Source organism: Rhinoraja longicauda, chromosome 3, assembly GCF_053455715.1.
Source record: "Rhinoraja longicauda isolate Sanriku21f chromosome 3, sRhiLon1.1, whole genome shotgun sequence".
NCBI classification, from domain to species: Eukaryota; Metazoa; Chordata; class Chondrichthyes; order Rajiformes; family Arhynchobatidae; genus Rhinoraja; species Rhinoraja longicauda.
In genome coordinates, this window is record NC_135955.1 from 604,513 (window position 1) to 625,418 (window position 20,906).

The window sequence follows — 20,906 nt, forward strand, 5'->3', positions numbered from 1 at the left end:
ACCTCTTTGCTCCTATACTCAACTCCTCTTGTTACGAAGGCCAACATTCCATTGGCTTTCTTCACTGCCTGCTGAACCTGCATGCTTCCTTTCATTGACTGATGCACTAGGACACCCAGATCTCGTTGAACTCCCCCTCCTCCTAACTTGACACCATTCAGATAATAATCTGCCTTTCTATTCTTACTTCCAAAGTGAAGAACCTCACACTTATCTACATTAAACTGCATCTGCCATGTATCCGCCCACTCACACAACCTGTCCAGGTCACCCTGCAGCCTTATTGCATCTTCCTCACAATTCACACTACCCCCCAACTTAGTATCATCTGCAAATTTGCTAATGGTACTTTTAATCCCTTCGTCTAAGTCATTAATGTATATCGTAAATAGCTGGGGTCCCAGCACCGAACCTTGCGGTACCCCACTGGTCACTGCCTGCCATTCCGAAAGGGACCCATTTATCCCCACTCTTTGCTTTCTGTCTGTTAACCAATTTTCTATCCATGTCAGTACCCTACCCCCAATACCATGTGCCCTAATTTTGCCCACTAATCTCCTATGTGGGACCTTGTCGAAGGCTTTCTGAAAGTCGAGGTACACCACATCCACTGACTCTCCCTTGTCAATTTTCCTAGTTACATCCTCAAAAAATTCCAGTAGATTTGTCAAGCATGATTTCCCCTTCGTAAATCCATGCTGACTCGGAACGATCCCGTTACTGCTATCCAAATGCTCAGCAATTTCGTCTTTTATAATTGACTCCAGCATTTTCCCCACCACTGATGTCAGACTAACTGGTCTATAATTACCCGTTTTCTCTCTCCCTCCTTTCTTAAAAAGTGGGATAAGTATAGGAGTAAAGAGATTCTTCTGCAGTTGTATAGGGCCCTGGTAAGACCACATCTGGAGTATTGTGTACAGTTTTGGTCTCCTAATTTGAGGAAGGACATCCTTGTAATTGAGGCAGTGCAGTGTAGGTTCACGAGATTGATCCCTGGGATGATCTGTGGAATTATCTGCCACAGAATGTGAGTCTGTGGAATTCTCTGCCACATAAGGTAGTTGAGGCCAGTTCATTGGCTATATTTAAGAGGGAGTCAGATGTGGCCCTTTTTGCTAAAGGGATCAGGGGATATGGAGAGAAGGCAGGTACAGGCTACTGAGCTGGATGATCAGCCATGATCATATTGAATGGCGGTGCAGGCTCGAAAGGCCGAATGGCCTACTCCTGCACCTATTTTCTATGTTTCTATGACGGGACTTTCATATGAGGAAAGATTGAAAAGACTGGGCTTGTATTCACTGGAGTTAGAAGGATGAGAGGGGATTTATGGACACATGTAAAATTATAAAAGGACTGGACAAGCTAGATGCAGGAAAAATGTTCCCAATGTTGGGGGTTTCCAGAACCAGGGGCCGGTCTTAGAATAAAGGGGAGGTCATTTAAAACTGAGGTGAGAAGGAACTTTTTCACCCAGAGAGTTGTGAATTTGTGGAATTCTCTGCCACAGAGGGCAGTGGAGGCCAAATCACTGGATGAATTTAAGAGAGTTAGATAGAGCTCTGGGGGCTTGTGGAATCAAGGGATATGGGGATAAGTTGGGCACAGGTTACTGATTGTGGATAATCAGCCATGATCACAATGAATGGTGATGCTGGCTCGAAGAGCCGAATGGCTTCCCCTGCACCTATTTTCTATGTTTCTATGACTCTATTCCTTTGAGCACAGGAGGATGAGGGGTGATCTTATAGAGGTGTATAAGACCATGAGAGGAATAGATCGGGAAGATTCAGTCTCTTGCCCAGAGCAGACGAATCGAGGACCAGAGGACATAGGTTTAAGGTGAAGGGGAAAAGATTTAATAGAAACCAAGGGGTAACTTTTTCACACAGAGGGTGGTAGATGTATGGAACAAGCTGCCAGAGGAGGTACTTGAGGCAGAGACAATCCCAGCGTTTAAGAAACAGTTAGATAGGTACATGGATAGGACAGGTTTGGAGGAATATGGACCAAATGCTGGCAGGTGGGACATGTTGGGCCAAAGGCCTTGTTTCCACACTGTGTCACTCTATGACTCTATGAAGAGCAGGCAAATAACAACAATATACCAGTGAACAAAGCAAAATTGTATATTAAACAAAATGTTGCAATTATTTAGAGCGTTTGTTAGGTCAGTTCATTTCTATTCACTTAAGCTTGTAATTGAATTATGTTTACAAAGTTCAGTTGGTAAAGGACTTCAATCTGATAATGCAGCAATAAACAGAGCATAAAACTATCAAACAATTCAAACTTGGCGTCTGCAACTGGTGAAGCGAGACCCAAATTTTACACAGTCTCAGGAAAACAATTCCAAATAATTGTAGCACTTTTAAACGTGCAGGATTCCACACAATTAAAAAAAAGGAATTAGAGAAAAAACAATAATAGCAACACTTCCATCAATTCTGGCAAAATCCTGTGACTCAGGGTTTGGTGCTGGGCCGTTACTGTTTGTCATCTACATCAATGATTTGGATGAGAACATATGTGGCAAGATTAGAAAAGTTAGTAGATGATACAAAAGTGGTTGGTTTTGCAGATAGTGAAGATGGTTGTGAAGAATTGAAGCAGGATCTTGATCGATTGGCCAGGTGGGCTGAGGAATGGTTGATAGAAGTTAATACAGAGAAATGTGAGGTGTTGCATTTTGGGAAGTCTAACATGGTTAGGACTTACACAGTGAATAGTAGGGTTCTGGGTAGAAGTTGGGAGATTTGCATTTTTACCAACCCAATTAACCTACAAACCTGCATGTCTTTGGAGTGTGGGAGGAAACCGAAGATCTCACAGAAATCCCATGCGGTCAAGGGGAGAACGTACAAACACCGTACAGGCAGCTCCCATCGTTGGGGTGGAACCCGGGTCTCCGGCGCTGCATGCACTGTAATGCAGCAACTCTACTGCTGCGCCACCGTGCTGATCATTGTGTTTGTCTTTTGCTGTGGATCCTGAATCTACAGCCATCAGGCATGTTTGCTTTTAAGGCTGGTGCCATGTCTCAAACTGTTTGTGGTCCTTATTGAAACATTGAGAAAAATGAAACGGTATTGTGAAATGCCTATACCCAGGACAATCATAACTCCCCACTCAAAACTCCCAGCCGTTGATTAAGACAAGTTACACACTCACCTGGCTATGTTACCGGCTGCTGACACTAATGAATTCTGGGATAAGGAAGCCACCCTGCTCATCCCTTGGCCATCTGTACCCAGATCATACACCTGAAAGCAAACAAAGAAGTCAGCACCCATCAAAATCAACAGACCGGTCAAACGTCACACTGGAACACTAACTCTTCTGCACGACAGATTCTCCCGCAGTGGAGCAAAGATACCATCCCACCCCATTGGCAAAGGGAGTCTGTCTTGCCCTCACCCTAATACAGTAAATAGAATTAAACCTAGAGCACTGAATAGAAGTCATCCTCTCTTGCTAACACCGAGCATAAAGGAGCAGCTTACCTGCAGAACCCCCTTCTCAGAGCGAGTGTACAAGATGTTTCTGGAGTTATCAATGGCAATCTGCACCAAGGGATCTGGAGAAAAGTAAAATTGTGAAAATAAATGTTTTGACAAAATCTGGCTGCAAATATGTCCAACATTAGGGATAGTCAGCATGACTTTGTGCATGGGGAAATAGTGTCTCATTACTCTGACAGAGATTTTTGAAGAGTAGGAAAATAACTGCAGATGCAGGTACAAATCGAAGGTATCACAAAATGCTGGAGTAACTCAGCAGGTCAGGCAGCACCTTGGAGAGAAGGAATGGATGACGTTTCGGGTCGACCTGCTGAGATTTTTGAAGAGGTTATCAACAGGATTGATCAGGGCAAGATTTTTATCAAGGTCCCACACAGTGGACTCGACTCCTCTGGAAGGTTAGATTGCATTAAATCCAAGGGGAGCGAGCCAACTGAATTCAACATTTCTTGGAAGGAGGGGTCAAATGGTGGTTGTGGGTCAGGTCTGGTGAGTCTGAGTTATAAGAGGAGGTTGAATAGGTTGTGTCATGGTCTGTAGATCGTAGGAGGTTAATGGGTGACTTTGGAGGTACATAAAATCTTGAGGCATACATAAGGTGAAAATCCTTTTCCCTGGGCTAGGATAGTCTAAAACTGGAGGGCCTATGTTCAATATGAAAGAAAATTTGTAAAGGGACCTAAGGGGCAACTTTTTCCACATAGAGGATGATACGTATATGGAACAAACTGCCAGAGGATATGGTTCCGACAGGTACAATAACAACATTTCAACGACACCTACATGGATCAGAAATGTTTGGAGGGATATGGGTCAGGAAAGTGGGACTAGCATGGTTAGTCAACTGGTTGGCATGTTTGGCCGAAGGGCCTGTTTCCGTGCTGTACAGCTCTAAGTGGATAACCTCACGTTTTCCCAAATGCAATTCGACCTGTCATATTCTATAAAATAATCTGTATCGCTGTAGAGGTTCCTTCCTCACAGCTTACAAACACGCCCTTCCTCACAGCTTACAAAACACGCCCTTCCTCACCTTACAAACACGCCCTTCCTCAGCTTACAAACACGCCCTTCCTCACAGCTTACAAACACGCCCTTCCTCACAGCTTACAAACACGCCCTTCCTGTTTACAAACATGCCCTTCCTCACAGTTTAAACATGCCCTTCCTCACAGCTTACAAACACGCCCTTCCTCAGTTTACAAACACGCCCTTCCTCACAGCTTACAAACATGCCCTTCCTCAGTTTACAAACACGCCCTTCCTCAGTTTACAAACACGCCCTTCCTCACAGCTTACAAACACGCCCTTCCTCAGTTTACAAACATGCCCTTCCTCACAGCTCACAAACATGCCCTTCCTCAGTTTACAAACACGCCCTTCCTCAGCTTACAAACACGCCCTTCCTCACAGCTTACAAACACGCCCTTCCTCAGTTTACAAACATGCCCTTCCTCACAGCTTACAAACACGCCCTTCCTCACAGCTTACAAACACGCCCTTCCTCAGTTTACAAACATGCCCTTCCTCACAGCATACAAACACGCCCTTCCTCACAGCTTACAAACATGCCCTTCCTCAGTTTACAAACATGCCCTTCCTCACAGCTTACAAACACGCCCTTCCTCACAGTTTACAAACACGCCCTTCCTCAGTTTACAAACATGCCCTTCCTCACAGCATACAAACACGCCCTTCCTCACAGCTTACAAACATGCCCTTCCTCAGTTTACAAACATGCCCTTCCTCACAGTTTACAAACACGCCCTTCCTCAGTTTACAAACATGCCCTTCCTCACAGCATACAAACACGCCCTTCCTCACAGCATGCAAACACGCCCTTATTATAAACAAACTTGATTACAGGATACCGAGTCATCAATTGATAGAATGTTTCCCGCAGAAAACTGGCTTTCAATAAGAACAAGTCATCAGTTCCACACTCTGATATCTTCTGTCACTTTGAACACTACAATGCTTCTCGTGCTTATCTGGAGCGCACTTAACTCACCGTCTTCAGAAAAGGTGAACTGCAGCAACGATGGGATGAGGAATGACAAGGAACTCTTGGAATGATTTATTTTCCTGCATCGTTGGCTGAACCAACCTGCTTCTGCCTGGAAAGTCAGGAACGGTCAATTAGAAAGAACACTTTTATCAGCATGACCATGATGCATTGATATAACATTGTGCAGCAAAAACAAGAGAGGAAGGTGATTACACTGACCTGATAGGCAACCTCGTACAAACATCCGTCCTTGCCCGCAAGGAAGATGCGGCCATTGTCGGAGGCAGCGACTGCCAGCAGATAGGTGTTGTCCGTAGGGATGGAGAACAGAGGATCCGGTAGGAGCTGCATCCCTCCACACAGACTATCATTCAGGACTCCCACTCCTCAAACATTGCAAAAAAATTAATAGAGTAATTGGAAACCAGCCACACACAGATATGGCAGAATTGGCAAAAATGAATCCAAAATTGGCTTTACGGCTGGAACCCTTTCTTGATTCTGTCTGAAGAAGGGTCTCGACCCCAAACGCCACCTATTCCTTTTCTCCAGAGATGCTGTCTGACCGGCTGAGTTTCTCCAGTTTTTTTATATCTAACCCCAGCTTCTACCCTGACCAGTCCTCAACCCGTGTACATACATTACCCCAGCTTCTACCCTGACCAGTCCTCAACCCGTGTACATACATTACCCCAGCTTCTCCCCTGACCAGTCATCCACCTGTGTACATACATTACCTCAGCTTCTACTCTGAAAATGACCAGTCATCCACCCGTGTACATACATTACCCCAGCTTCTACCCTGACCAGTCATCCACCTGTGTACATACATTACCCCAGCTTCTACCCTGACCAGTCATCCACCTGTGTACATACATTACCCCAGCTTCTACCCTGACCAGTCATCCACCTGTGTACATACATTACCCCAGCTTCTACCCTGACCAGTCATCCACCTGTGTACATACATTACCCCAGCTTCTACCCTGACCAGTCATCCACCTGTGTACATACATTACCCCAGCTTCTACCCTGAAGATGACCAGTCCTCCTGCAGTCGCCTCAGCAAATAGATTTTTGAAATCCAAACTGTCCCCTTTATTCATCCTGCCATGACCTCCAGTAAGGTTGTCACTAATTCTGCTGGTACTAACTTTTGAAGTGTTCCATTACGGCTTCCTGGGAAAATTAAATCTACGATTTAGTTGAAGTGATAGAATCAAGCATTTTCCTGAGACTAGATGTGAAGAGGACTGGACTAGATATCACTTCTATTTCTCCTTGTTTCTTGACCTGCACTGTTACAATAATTATTTAACAATAAGTCATAGGTAACAGGCCCTTTGGCTCAACTGGACCATACCGACCTAGATGCCCCATCCAGACTAGTTCCACCTGCATGCATTTGGCACATATCCCGCTAAACGTTTCCTATCCTTGCACCTGTCCAAATGTCTGTGAAATGTTGTTATAGCACCTCCCTCAACTACCTTCTCCGCACTCTTTACAGCTTAATGACATTCTTCCTATTGCAGGGTGAACAAAACTGAACACAGTACTCCAAATGACTTCCCAATATGCAACACCTCACACTAATCTGCATTAAACTCCATTAACTATTCCTTTGCCCACTTGCCCAGCTGATCAAGATACTGATGCAATTTTTGAGAACCATCTTCACAATCTACAATATCGCCAACTTTAGTGTCATCTGCAATGCCTTGTACATTCTCATCCAAATTGTTGATATAAACCACAAACAGCAATGGGCCTGGCCACAACTCACAGGCCTCCAGTCTGAAAAACAACTGCTTCCTTCCATAAAGCCAGTTCTCTATCCAGTCAGCTATCTCTCCCTGGATCCCATGCAATCTAACCATCCAGAGCAGCCTGCCATGTGGAACATTATCTATTGTTTGCTGAAATCTCTATAGACATCTCTGGCCCTGCCCTCATCTGAAGTATATCTGATCAAGATCAGAAATGAATCTACCTTCATACACTTGAGAACAGCCAGCACATCCTCAACTGTGATATGGACTCTCGTCAAGATATCTCCAGTAACTGTCCCAGGTTCCCCAATCTTCATGTCTTTCTCCGCAATAAAAACAGAGGGGAAATACTAGTTGAGAACCTTGCCCACATACTGCAGCTCCACACAGGGATGACCAATTTGGTTTCTGAGGGGCCCTTGTCTCTAATTCTCCTCTTTCCAAACCATTGGCTTCTCACCAGAAACCACAAACCATAAACAGCCCAGGGTTGCTTCAATCTCTGCCTTATGGCATTTGGATTAGTGAGGGCAAAAATCAGGCAGGTTCCTTCTCCTGACCACTGCCATGTTTCCTGCAAACCTGATTTAACAAAACTGGACACTCAGCAGCCTAACTCAAACAGCCCCCATTCTCATGGTGGAGGAAAGAACTGCAGATGCTGGTTTAAATCGAAGGTAGACACAAAATGCTGGAGTAACTCAGCGGGTCAGGCAGCATCTCTGGCGAGAAGGAATGGGTGACGTTTCGGGTCGAGACCCTTCTTCAGACTGATGTCCGTGGGCGGTACAGAGATAAAATGTAGTCGGAGACAGGAAGACTTGGTGGCAGAACTGGGAAGGGGGAGTGGATGGAGAGGGAGGAAAGCAAGGGCTACGAAGTTAGATTAGTCAATGTTCATACCGCTGGGGTGTAAGCTACCCAAGCGAAATATGAGGTGCTGTTCTTCGAATTTGCGCTGGGCCTCACTCTGACAATGGAGGAGGCCTAGGACAGAAAGGTCAGACTGGGAGTGGGAGGGGGAGTTAAAGTACTGAGCAACCGGGAGATCAGGTAGGTTTAGGTGGACTGAACGGAGGTGTTCAGCGAAACGATCGCCAAGTCTGCGCTTGGTCTTGCTGGTAAACGGAGTCGACACCTGGAACAGTGGATACAGTAGATGAGGTTGGAGGAGGTGCAAGTGAACCTCCGTCTCACCTGAAAACACTGTCGGGGGTCCTTGGACAGAGATGAAGGGGGAGGTAAAGGGTTGCATGTCCTGCGGTTGCAGGCGAAAGTACCCGGGTGGTTTGCGTGGGAAGGGACAAGTTGACCAGGGAGTTGCGGAGACAACAGTCTCTGCGGAAAGCAGAAAGGGGTGGAGATGGGAAGATGTGGCCAGTAGTGGGATCTCGGTGGAGGTGGCTGAAAATGTCAGAGGATTATGTGCTGTATGCGACTGCCCTTGGGGTGGAAGGTGAGGACAAGGGGGACTCTGTCCTTGTTACGAATGAGGGGAGGGGGAGCAAGAGCGGAGCTGGGGGATATCGAGGAGACCCCAGTGAGAGCCTCATCTATAATGGAAGTGGGGAATCCTAAAGAATGAGGACATCTCCGATGACCTGGTATGGAAAACTCATCCTGGATGCAGATGCGGCGTAGACGGAGGAATTGGGAGTAGGGGATAAGAGTCTTTACAGGAAGCAGGGTGGGAAGAAGTGTACTCTAACTAGCTATGGGAGTCAGTGGGTTTGTAGTAGATGTCAGTCGATAGTCTGTCTCCAGTAATGGAGACGGTGAGATCTTGAAACGGGAGGGAGGTGTCGGAGATGTTCCGTGAATTTGAGTGTAGGATGGAAATTAGTGGTGAAGTTGATGAAGCCAGTGAGTTGTACATGAGTGCAGGAGGTAGCACCAATGCAGTCGTCAATGTAGTGATGGGAGAGTTCGGGGATAGGACCATTGCACGCCTGGAACAGTGATTGTTCAACGTATCCTACAAAGAGGCAGGCATAGCTGGGGCCCATGCCAGTGCCCATAGCTACGCCTTGGATTTGGAGGAAGTGGGAGGAGTCGGAGGAGAAGTTGTTGAGGATAAGGACCAGCTCTGCCAGGCGGAGGAGAGTATTAGTAGACAGAAATTGTCTGGTTCTGCGGTCAAGGAAGAAATGGAGGGCTTTAAGACTTTCCTGGTGGGGGATGGAGATGTAGAGTGACTGGACATCCACAGTGAAGATGAGGTAGTGGGTATCAGGAAAACGGAAGTCGTTGAAGAGACAAAGAATGTGTGAGGTGTCTTGCAAATAGGTAGGAAGGGATTGCACCAGGGGGGATAGGATGGAGTCAAGGTACGTGTCAATTAATTCAGTGGGACATAAACAGGCAGAAACAATGGGTCTGCCAGGGCAGTTCTGTTTGTGGATTTTAGGGAGAAGATAAAATCAGGCAGTGCAGGGCTGGGGAACGATAAGGTTGGAGGCTTCAGAGGGCAGAGAGCCGGAAGTGCTGAAATCAGTAATGGTATATGATATTAAGGCCAGGTGCTCGTCTGGGGGGGTCATGGTCCAAGGATAAGTAGGTGGAGGTGTCTGAGAGTTGTCGCCTGTCCTCGGCCCGGTAGAGGTCTGTGCGCCAGGTTACCACAGCACCTCCCTTGTCAGCGGATTTGATTAAAATGTCAGGGGGTTGCTGCAGAGTGAGTGGAGGGCTGTACGTCGGAGTTGCTGCAGAGTGAGTGGAGGGCTGTACGTCGGAGTTGCTGCAGAGTGAGTGGAGGGCTGTACGTCGGGGTTACTGCAGAGTGAGTGGAGGGCTGTACGTCGGAGTTGCTGCAGAGTGAGTGGAGGGCTGTACGTCGGGGTTACTGCAGAGTGAGTGGAGGGCTGTACGTGCAGAGTGAGTGGAGGGCTGTAAGTCGAGATTGCTGCAGAGTGAGTGGAGGGCTGTACGTCAGGGTTACTGCAGAGTGAGTGGAGGGCTGTACGTCGGGGTTACTGCAGAGTGAGTGGTGGGCTGTACGTCAGGGTTACTGCAGAGTGAGTGGAGGGCTGTACGTCGGGGTTGCTGCAGAGTGAGTGGTGGGCTGTACGTCGGGATTGCTGCAGAGTGGAGGGCTGTACGTCGGGATTGCTGCAGAGTGGAGGGCTGTACGTCGGCAGAGTGAGTGGAGGGCTGTACATTCTCATGGTCTGTACCTGACTGGGAATTGGTTAAGCTGATGCCAAGGATCACGATGTCCACGGGTGTGGCAAGGACCAGTAGCTGTCGTATATGAGGCTGGAATATTCCTGAAAACACAGATTGGATTGACATTAATCAGTTACATGGGAAGAGCCGAGGCAAATGGACCCTCGCTGTCCAGCTCAGGTAATGGGAAATCAAAACCAAAACTGTCCAAGCACTTATTTCAAACAAAATGCATCTTAAACATTGGTTAGGCTGCATTGCAAGTATGAAGTGCAGTTCTGGTCGCCATGGTACAGTAAGGATGTGATTAAGCAGGAGAGGGTGCAGGAAATATTCACAAGGAATGTTTCTTCGATGGAGGGCTTGAGTTAGAAGGAAAGATTGGATCAGTGGGATTTTCCCTGGAGCAAAAGAATCTGAGGGCTGTAAGCTGAAGTTTATAAAATCATGAGGGGCAGAGATAGGGTAGATAGGTTTTTACGTGTAAGAACGAACTGCAGATGCTGGTTTAAATCGAAGGTAGACACAAAATGCTGGAGTAACACAGCAGGCAGCATCTCTGGAGAGAAGGGTTGGGTGACGTTTTGGGTCGAGACCCTTCTTCAGCGTTTTTACTCCAGGGTAAGGAGTTTAAAACTAGAGGGCTCATGTTTAACGTGAGAGGGGAAAAAATTAAAGGGGTCCTGAGAAGCAGCTTTTTCGGACAGAGGGTGGTAAGTATGTGGAACGAGCTGCCAGAGGAAGTATTTGAGGCTGGTACGGTAACAATGCTTTCAAAAATCGTAGACACAAGGAACTGCATATGCTGGTTTACAAATTTAAAAAACACAGCGTGCTGGAGTAACTCAGAGGGTCAGGCAGCATCTCTGAATTTGAATTGCTTTCTGAAACACCGGAAGTTGAGAGGAGAATAAGAAAGTTGAGAGAAGTATAAGAAATTATGATGGGCATAGCTAGGGTAGACAGTCAGACCTTTTTTCGCCACGACAGAAATATCACAGAATAGTGACGTTGTTTTAAGGCAAGAAGAGGAAAGTGTAAAGGCGAGGTGCAGACCAAGTGCTTTCTTTTTTTTTTTACACAAAGTGATAGGTAGCCTGAATGCGTGGCCAGGTGTAGTGGTGGTGGCAGCAGATACAATAGTAGTGGTGTTTAAAAGGCTTTTCGATGGGCACATGGGAATGCAGGGAGTGGAGGGATATAGATCACATGCAGGCAGAGGAGATTAGTTTGTCGGCATCGTTTGGCATGGGCATTGTAGGCCAAAGGGCCTGTTCCTGTGCTGTAGCTTTCTATATTCTATGTTCAAAGATGGGATCCAAGCCTAATAACCAGAACTTTAAAAGTAACCTACTTACCTGCTCTGGGTTTTACTAGTCCCACTGACAGAATTGTTTCACTCAATCCATCGAAGTACACCAAATCACCCCTGAAAATGACAATAAAACCAGGTGCATAGTCAGGCCAGTCCTATTGTATTGAGCAAGTTGAGAGACTCTACATCAGCTTTTACTCTAAATATCTCATCTCCAAAAGCACATCACCATTCATAATTTGCAATGTGCTCCGTTATTTCCATTTATCGTCACCATTCTCAGCATTTCCCTGTTCGTGCCATGTGCTAAAACAAAGTGGAACCAACTGCCACTTCCCCCGGCAGTACGTCCCCACACCCACCACTCTGTTCACAACACACAGCTTGCCTCAAATCTCCGTTCAATTGCACCTGCCTCCACCCCCGGCACCATGTTCCAGGCACCCACCACTCTGTTACCAAACCAAACATTGCCTCAAATCCTCGCTCTGACCAATGTGATGGCCGCCTGGGGCCGGGGTGAGTGGCTCCCTCTACTCTCCCCCCTCGCCCGCCCAGGGCCCCCGGGGAGGCTCCCCAGCCAGCAACGGGTCCACGGGACGTCAGTTGGGGGAGGGTTGCCGGGCCCGCAGGGGAGGGTTGCACCCAACGGGGGTTGCCGTGCCCGCAGGAGAGGTTTGGTCCCAACGGGTCCATGCCCGTCTAGTATGTAACTAAAACTCTCATCTTGTATGTATGCATGCATGCATGTTCCCAAAGTACAGCCAAAACGGTACATGATAGCACAACAATTTTAGGCCCACCTTACTCACCGCTCGCCTGCGGTGTGCATTGATCAAGTTTCGTTACATTTTAAAAGTAATTAACAATAAACTTTAATAAATGCGCTCCCCCCCATCCCCTGCGTAGCCTCGCCGAGAGGACCGGCGCCCGTCCCGGCTTGCCCCGCGCCTGACCTTCCTCCCGTGGTGCCAGAAGATGGCCGCCAGCAGGAGGAGCATGTGGCAGCGCCTTGCAGCTGCTCTCCTGCTGATGGCCGCCCGGGGCCGTGGTGAGTGGCTCCCTCTCCCCTTTCCTCTTCCCCTTGGCCCGCACCCAGCATCGGGGGAAACTCCCCGACCGGCAACAGTCCACGGGTCATCAGTTGGGGAGGCTTGCCGGGCCTGGCGGCCGCTCTCCTACTGCTGGCCGCTGCGTTCTCTACCCGGGGCTGGGATAAGTGACTCCCTCCCCCCTTTCCTCTCTCCCCTTGCCCGCCCCCGGCCCCACAACGGAGACCCAACTAGTTTAGTCTCCTTTAAACTTTACTCCTTTCAGCTGAAAACGATGTCCTACCCTAATATTTCATTCCCATCCTGGGTAAAGGGTTCTGACAGTCTACCCTATCTATACTTATCATAATTTTTAGTTCAGTTGAGATGCAGCACGGAAACAGGCCCTTCGGCCCATCGAGTCTGCACCGACCAGCGATCCCCACACACTTACACCATCCTACACACACGAGGGACAATTTACAATTTTTACCAAGCCAATTAACCTACAAACATGTACGTATTTGGAGCATGGGAGGAAACCGGAGATCTCGGAGAAAACCCACGCAGCTCACGGGGAGAACGTACAAACTCCGTACAGACAGCACCTGAGGTCACAATTGAACCCGGGTCTCTGACGCCATAAGGCAGCAACTCTACTGCTGCGCCACCGTGCCACCCCAATATTATGATCTCCCATCAGATCTCCCCCTAATACACCAGAAAAAAAATCAGTTTGTCCATCCTCTTATAACTAATACCCTCTAATCAAAGCAATATCATAATAAACCTCTTCTGCACCCTCTCCAAAACCTCCACATTCTTCCTATATTACTAAAAATCTCATATATATAATGAATGTTCCTGACGGTACACGATAGCGCAACAAATTTAGGGGCACTTTACTCATCATTCGCCTGCAGTGTGTAGTATCAAGTTTCATTCAAATTGTTGCACTACCATGTACCGTTTTGCCTGTATTTCGGACACATACCCCATAAAATTAACATCGCCATTTTAGAAACATAGACATAGAAAACATAGAAAATAGGTGCAGGAGTAGGCCATTCAGCCCTTCGAGCCTGCACCACCATTCAATATGATCATGGCTGATCATCCAACTCAGTATCCCGTACCTGCCTTCTCTCCATACCCCCTGATCCCTTTAGCCACAAGGGCCACATCTAACTCCCTCTTAAATATAGCCAATAAACTGGCCTCAACTACCTTCTGTGGCAGAGAATTCCACAGATTCACCACTCTCTGTGTGAAAAAAAACGTTCTCATGTTCACCTGTTCAGTACTGCCTTCAACCACTGAAGGTCACCTCACCTTCTGTCTCCTTTCTCTGTTCGTTTACTTATTTATCTATTTATTCACTTCCCTATGTTCTCTAAATCCCTGTAAAGCGTCTTTGAGTATATGAAAAGCGCTATATAAATGTAATGCATTATTATTATTATTATTAAACAGTGACCCCTTGTTCTGGACTTCCCCAACATCGGGAACAATCTTCCTGCATCTAGCCTGTCCAACCCCTTAAGAATTTTGTAAGTTTCTATAAGATCCCCCCTCAATCTTCTAAATTCCAGCGAGTACAAGCCGAGTCTATCCAGTCTTTCTTCATATGAAAGTCCTGCCATCCCAGGAATCAATCTGGTGAACCTTCTCTGTACTCCCTCTATGGCAAGAATGTCTTTCCTCAGATTAGGAGACCAAAACTGTATGCAATACCTCAGGTGTGGTCTCACCAATGCCCTGTAGAACTGCAGCAGAACCTCCCTGCTCCTATACTCAAATCCCCTCGCTATGAATGCCAACATTTTGATCTAACACTTCCGTGTTTAGTGTTATTAAACGTGTGCTTCGTGGAACGATGGCTCCTGAGGTAAGTGCTCATATTTTCTTCACGTTAAAGTTTGACCACTTAATAATATTAAAATTGTGTGTCTTAAAGATAGCGGAGTCAAGGGATATGGGGAGAAGGCAGGCTCGGGTTATTGTGGATGATCAGCCATGATCACAGTGAATGGTGGTGCTGGCTCAAAGGGCTGAATGGCCTCCTCCTGCACTTATTGTCTATTGCAGGGGGGTTTTAGTGTGCAAGTTCATAGCTCTCTGAACTATAGATAGAATGGTAAAAAATTGGTATGCTTGCCTCCATCAATCAAGACATTTGTGTGCAAGAGTTAGGAAGTCAAGTCACAATCGCAGGAAGGATCTGGAATCTTTAGAGAGGGTGCCAAAGAGATTTACCATGATGTCAAAAGTTTTACTTAAGTCCATGTGTACATCATCCACTATCTTACCCTCAATCATATACATCACCTCCTCAAATAACTCAAATGATTGTGAGACATGACCTTCCCTGCAGAACCCACACTATGATTCTGGAGTCTCGAAAGGGTGAATGGCCTTTTGCACCAAACTGCTTTGAAGCAGGCCGGATGGCATCTGTGCGTGGAAATGGACAATCAACATTTTGAGTCGAGATCGTCATCTTCAGCTAGATCCATCTCCCTCCACAAATGCTGCCTGGCTTGCTTAGTGCCTCCAGTACCTCCCCCTTTTTTACGCTCTGGAGGAAAGCACAATTGTTGGACAACACAATTGTTGCTTCTTCATTGGTACCCAGTTTAAATCTTGGAACTCCCAGCCTAAAAGCATGGTAGAAGTTCCTTCAGCTGAAGTGTACTGACTCACCATCTTCAGAGAAATTCAAAGGGATGTTAAACGTTACTTTGTCAGACATGCCTACATTTTCATGAATTTAAAAATCACTCCACAGCCTAACACGCCCATTCACTTACCCATCCTCATAATTCCACATGAAGATGTCACTATCGATGGTCAGCCAGGCCTTGGCGATGTCAGGAAACACACCCATCATGCAGTTACACTGCATATCTGAGATACACGATGTAAGGTTACAACAGGTGTCCTGAAGGTTCACAGACCCATCAAATCAGCCATGCCGAGTCAGTTATGGGAAGATGGCTTTTCACTATTGGCAGCATGCTTCACAGCTGGATATGCGTCCACACGCATATACGTTAGTGTGATAGAGTGATAGTGTGGAAACAGGCCCTTCGGCCCAACTCGCCCACACCGGCTACATTAGTCCCACTTGCCTGCGCTTGGTCCATAATCCTCCAAACCTGCCCTATCCATGTATCTGTCCAATTGTTTCTTAAACGATGGGATAGTCTCAGCCTCAACTACCTCCTCTGGCAGCTTGTTCCATTCACCCACCACCCTCTGTGTGAAAAAGTTACCCCTCGGATTTCTATTAAATCTTTTTCCCTTCACCTTGAACCCATGTCCTCTGGTCCTCGATTCCCCTACTCTGGGTAAAAGACTGTGCATTATCCCGATCTATTCCTCTCACGATTTTGTATAGCTCTCTAAGATCTCCTTCATCCTCCTACGCTCCATGGAATAGAGACCCAGCCTACTCAGCCTCTCCCTAAAGCTCATTCATGTATTAACACATATCACTCCACCAGTGTGTGTATTAACACTCATACTCACCAGTCAGTATGTCAGAAGCCACATTAACATCTGCATCTGCATACCATGTCTGCATCTGTGTGCACGAGAGACAGTGAAGTCAGATGATAAACTGAACCGAGTCTTGGCCTGACACGAGTTAACCCAGTTGGCCATGCTCCAAAACTAAAGGATACGTCCAAACTGCTCAACCAACTCTGGAGGAAGAGGCACTCTCCGGATCGGACTGATCTCTGGGAGATTGGGGAGAGACACCAGACCAGGTCCTTGTAGTGGATAATCCATGTCAGTCATCCCCGATAGTGAAGGGTTATCTGTGTAGAGATGGAAATTTGATCCGTAAATAGATGCTTCATGCGGAGTCTGAATTGATCAGTTTGAAGAAGGATATAGAAGTTGGGAGGTCATTTTGCGGTTGTACAAGACGTTGGGGTGAGACCGCATTAAGAGTACTACGTTCAGTTCTGGGCACCATGTTATAGGAAAGATATTGTCAAGCTGGAAAGGGTACAGAGAAGATTTATGAGGATGCTGCCAGGACTTGAGGGCCTGAGCTATGGGAAGAGATTGAGTAGGCTGGGGCTCCATTCCTTGGAGCACAAGAGGATGTGATCTTATAGAGGTGTATAAAAACATGAGAGTAATAGATGAAGAGTCTCTTGTCCAGAGTAAATTAATCGAGGACCAGAGGACATAGGTTTACGGTGAAGGGGAAAAGATTTAATAAGAATCTGAGTAACTTTTTTCACACAAACAGTGGTGGTTGTATGGAACGAGCTGCCAGAGAAGGTAGTTAAGAGTTTATCCAACACTTAAGAAACAGTGAAGGCAGGTACAAGGCTAGATGCAAGAAAAATGTTCCCAATTTTGGGGGAGTCCAGAACCAGGGGTCACAGTTTAAGAATGAGATGAGGAAAAACCTTTTCACCCAGAGAGTTGTGAATCTGTGGAATTCTCTGCCACAGAAGGCAGTGGAGGCCAATTCACTGGATGTTTTCAAGGGAGAGGTAGATTTAGTTCTTAGGGCTAATAGAATCAAGGGATATGGGAAAAAAGCAGGAACAAGGTACTGATTTTGGATGATCAGCCATGATCATACTGAATGGCTGGCTCAAAGGGCGAATGCCTTTTGTTTCTATGTTTCTATAGATAGGACAAGTTTGGAGTAACATGGGCCAAACACGGGCAGGTGGGACTAGTGTCGCTGGAACATGCTGGCCGGTGAGGGCAATGTGGACCGAAGAGCCAATTTCCGCGCTATATGTCTAAACGTCTGAAGCACCCGATCTGAAATGTCACCCATCTATGCTCTCCAGAGATGCTGCCTGACCCGCTGAGTTACTCCAGCACTCTGTGAAACGTCACCTATCCATGTTCTCCACGATGTTGCCACACTCCAAAGACGTGTAGGCAGTGTAAATGTAAAAATTGTCCCTAGTGTGTGTAGGGTAGTGTTAATGTGCGGGGATCGCTGGTCGGTACAGATTTGAGGGCCAAAGGCTTGTTTCCGCACTGTACCTCTAAAGTAAAAATTAAACGGACCAAAAGTGCTGGAGGAACTCAGTAGGTCAAGCAGCGTCAGTGGAGGGATTGGACAGATTGTTTTGGGTCAAGACTGTTCTTCAAACGTATCCCAGAACGCTGCCTGGATTAGGGGGTATTGACAGTCGGGAGAGATTGGACAGGTTTGGATTGTTTTTTTCTGCAACATCAGAGGTTGTGGGGAGACTTGAGAAACATATAAAATGATGAGAGGCAAAGGTAGGGTAGAGCTTTAAGGTGAAAGGGGCAAAGTTTAGAGGTGTTGTGTGGGACTTTTACACAGAACGTGATGGGCGACTGGAAGGAGCTACCAGGGGTGGTGGAGGCAGATACACTAGTGGTGTTTATGAGGCTTTTGGACAGGCACATGGATATGCAGGGAATGGAGGGAAAGGAATTATCTACAGGCAGAGATCAGTTTAGCCCAGGCAGGATGGCGATGGGCTAGTCGGGGACAGCGCGGCCGAGCGGTGGGGGTGGGCTAGTCTGGGGCAGGGCGGTGGGCTAGGCTGGGGCAGGGCGGTGGGCTAGGCTGGGGCAGGGCGGTGAGCTAGGCTGGGGCAGGGCGGTGGGCTAGGCTGGGGCAGGGTGGTGGGCTAGGCTGGGGCAGGGCAGTGGTGGTGGGCTAGGCTGGGGCAGGGCGGTGGTGGTGGGCTAGGCTGGGGCAGGGCGGTGGGCTAGGCTGGGGCAGGGTGGTGGGCTAGGCTGGGGCAGGGTGGTGGTGGTGGGCTAGGCTGGGGCAGGGTGGTGGTGGTGGGCTAGGCTGGGGCAGGGTGGTGGTGGTGGGCTAGGCTGGGGCAGGGTGGTGGTGGTGGGCTAGGCTGGGGCAGGGTGGTGGTGGTGGGCTAGGCTGGGGCAGTGTGGTGGGCTAGGCTGGGGCAGGATGGTGGGCTAGGCTGGGGCAGGGTGGTGGTGGTGGGCTAGGCTGGGGCAGGGTGGTGGGCTAGGCTGGGGCAGTGTGGTGGGCTAGGCTGGGGCAGGGTGGTGGGCTAGGCTGGGGCAGGGCAGTGGTGGTGGGCTAGGCTGGGGCAGGGTGGTGGGCTAGGCTGGGGCAGGGCGGCGGGGGTGGGCTAGTCTGAGGCAGGACAGCCGAGCGGCGGTGGTGGGCTAGTCTGGGGCGGGGCGGCTGAATGAGGGTGGGCTAGTCTGGGGCGGGGCGGCCGAGCGGCCTCACTGAAGTTGGGCACGGCGAGCAGGTCGGTCAGGTCCGGGTAGAGCCGGTCGTCCAGCAGGTGTTTGTCGATGAGGCGGCCCGCGTTCTCCAGCGAGTCGAGGGTGGCGGGCCCGGGCAGCGGGCACAGGCCGGGCGGCATGGCGGCGATGAAGATGGCGGCGGCCGGCACCGGGGGCACGGGCACGGGCGGATCCGGGGCTCCGTCACCGGGGACCGGGGTCACGTGGTCCCGGGGCTCTGTCACCGATGAGGTCACCGGCGGCGCGGGGTCACGTGGTCGCGGTCTCCGTTTCCCGCTCGCCCGCCTCGCCGCCAACGGTCGGTCCCGCCGGCTCTCAACGGACAAACGCGCGCACGGCTGGAGACAAGAGGGCACGGCGCTCGGCCACGCCCCCCCCCCTTCCCCCTGCGCCCGGCACAGCGCAGCGTAGCGGAGGCACAAGCAAGTGCAGGAGCTGAACGCTGGCCCTGGTTGACCCCTACCCCTCATAACACCTCAAGTCAAGTCAAGTTTATTTGTCACATACACATACACGATGTGCAGTGAAGTGAAAGTGGCAATGCCTGCGGATTGTGCAAAAAAAAAATTAACAAATTTCAGCATATAAATTAAAATTAATACAGAAAAGAGAATTTAGTCCCTGTAGTTATAATAGTTATAATAATAATAATAATAATGCATTACATTTGTATAGTGCTTTTCTAAACACTCAAAGACGCTTTACAGGGTTTACTAAAACATAGAACAAAATAAATAGATAAATAAGTAAACGAACAGAAAAGGAGACAGAAGGTGAGGTGACGGTCAGTGTTTGAAGGCAGTGTTGAACAGGTGAGACTTCAGTGATGTTTTGAATGTGGTGAGTGAGGAGGAGTCTCTGACGGTTTGGGGTAGTGAGTTCCAGAGGGTGGGAGCAGCCATGGAGAAAGCCCTGTCCCCCCAGGATCTGAGTTTGGTCCGGATGGGGGGGGACAGGAGGTTGGCAGCAGCAGAGCGGAGGGTGCGGGTGGGAGTGTGTCTGTGGAGGAGGTCAGTCAGGTAGGATGGGGCCAGGTTATGGAGGGCTTTGTAGGTCATGAGGAGGATTTTGTATTGGATTCTCTGGGGGATGGGGAGCCAGTGGAGTTTGTAAAGGACGGGGGTGATATGGTCACGGATCGGGGAGTGGGTGAGTAGACGGGCAGCGGAGTTCTGGATGTATTGGAGTTTATTGATGATTTTTGAGGGTGAACCATAGAGGAGGCTGTTGCAGTAGTCCAGACGGGAGGTGATGAAGGCGTGGATGAGGGTTTCTGCAGCTGTGGAGGAGAGGGACGGACGGAGACGGGCGATGTTTTTGAGGTGGAAGAAGGCTGTCTTGGTGATGTGTTTGTCGAAGGAGAGGGTTTGATCAAAGATGATTCCAAGATTCCGGATGTGAGGGGAGGTGATACTGGGAAACCATCAATATTGAGGGTGAAGTTGTGGGTGGATTTGGTGAGCGCTTTTGGTCCAATGATGATGATTTCAGATTTGTCGCAGTTGAGTTTGAGGAAATTGAATTGAAGCCAAGATTTTATTTAACAGTCCTGATGGCCTGTGGGAAGAAACTCCGTCTCATCCTCTCCATTTTCACAGCGTGACAGCGGTGTCGTTTGCTTGACCATAGCAGCTGGAACAGTCTGTTGCTGGGGTGGCAGGGGTCCCTCATAATCATGCTGGCTCTAGATCTGCACCTCCTGATATAGACAATAGACAATAGGTGCAGGAGGAGGCCATTCGGCCCTTCGAGCCAGCACCGCCATTCTATGTGATCATGGCTGATCATTCTCAATCAGTACCCCGTTCCTGCCTTCTCCCCATACCCCCTGACTCCGTTATCCTT

At 48.4% G+C, this 20,906-nt stretch overlaps 1 protein-coding gene across 1 annotated transcript in view; it reads right to left on the reverse strand.

The window, feature by feature from the left end:
* Positions 1–19,368, reverse strand: part of nup155 (nucleoporin 155) — a 111,867-nt gene extending 92,499 nt beyond the window's left edge. Inside the window, exons 1-9 of the mRNA XM_078430845.1 lie at positions 19,042–19,368; positions 16,502–16,639; positions 15,626–15,722; positions 11,828–11,898; positions 10,478–10,570; positions 5,752–5,918; positions 5,536–5,641; positions 3,507–3,580; positions 3,175–3,266 (exon numbers count right to left, since the gene is read on the reverse strand). Of these exons, the coding sequence (XP_078286971.1) occupies positions 3,175–3,266; positions 3,507–3,580; positions 5,536–5,641; positions 5,752–5,918; positions 10,478–10,570; positions 11,828–11,898; positions 15,626–15,722; positions 16,502–16,639; positions 19,042–19,180 (977 nt within the window). The 5' untranslated portion in view covers positions 19,181–19,368. The remainder of the gene's footprint in view (positions 1–3,174; positions 3,267–3,506; positions 3,581–5,535; positions 5,642–5,751; positions 5,919–10,477; positions 10,571–11,827; positions 11,899–15,625; positions 15,723–16,501; positions 16,640–19,041) is intronic.
* Between the last annotated feature and the right edge of the window lie 1,538 nt (positions 19,369–20,906).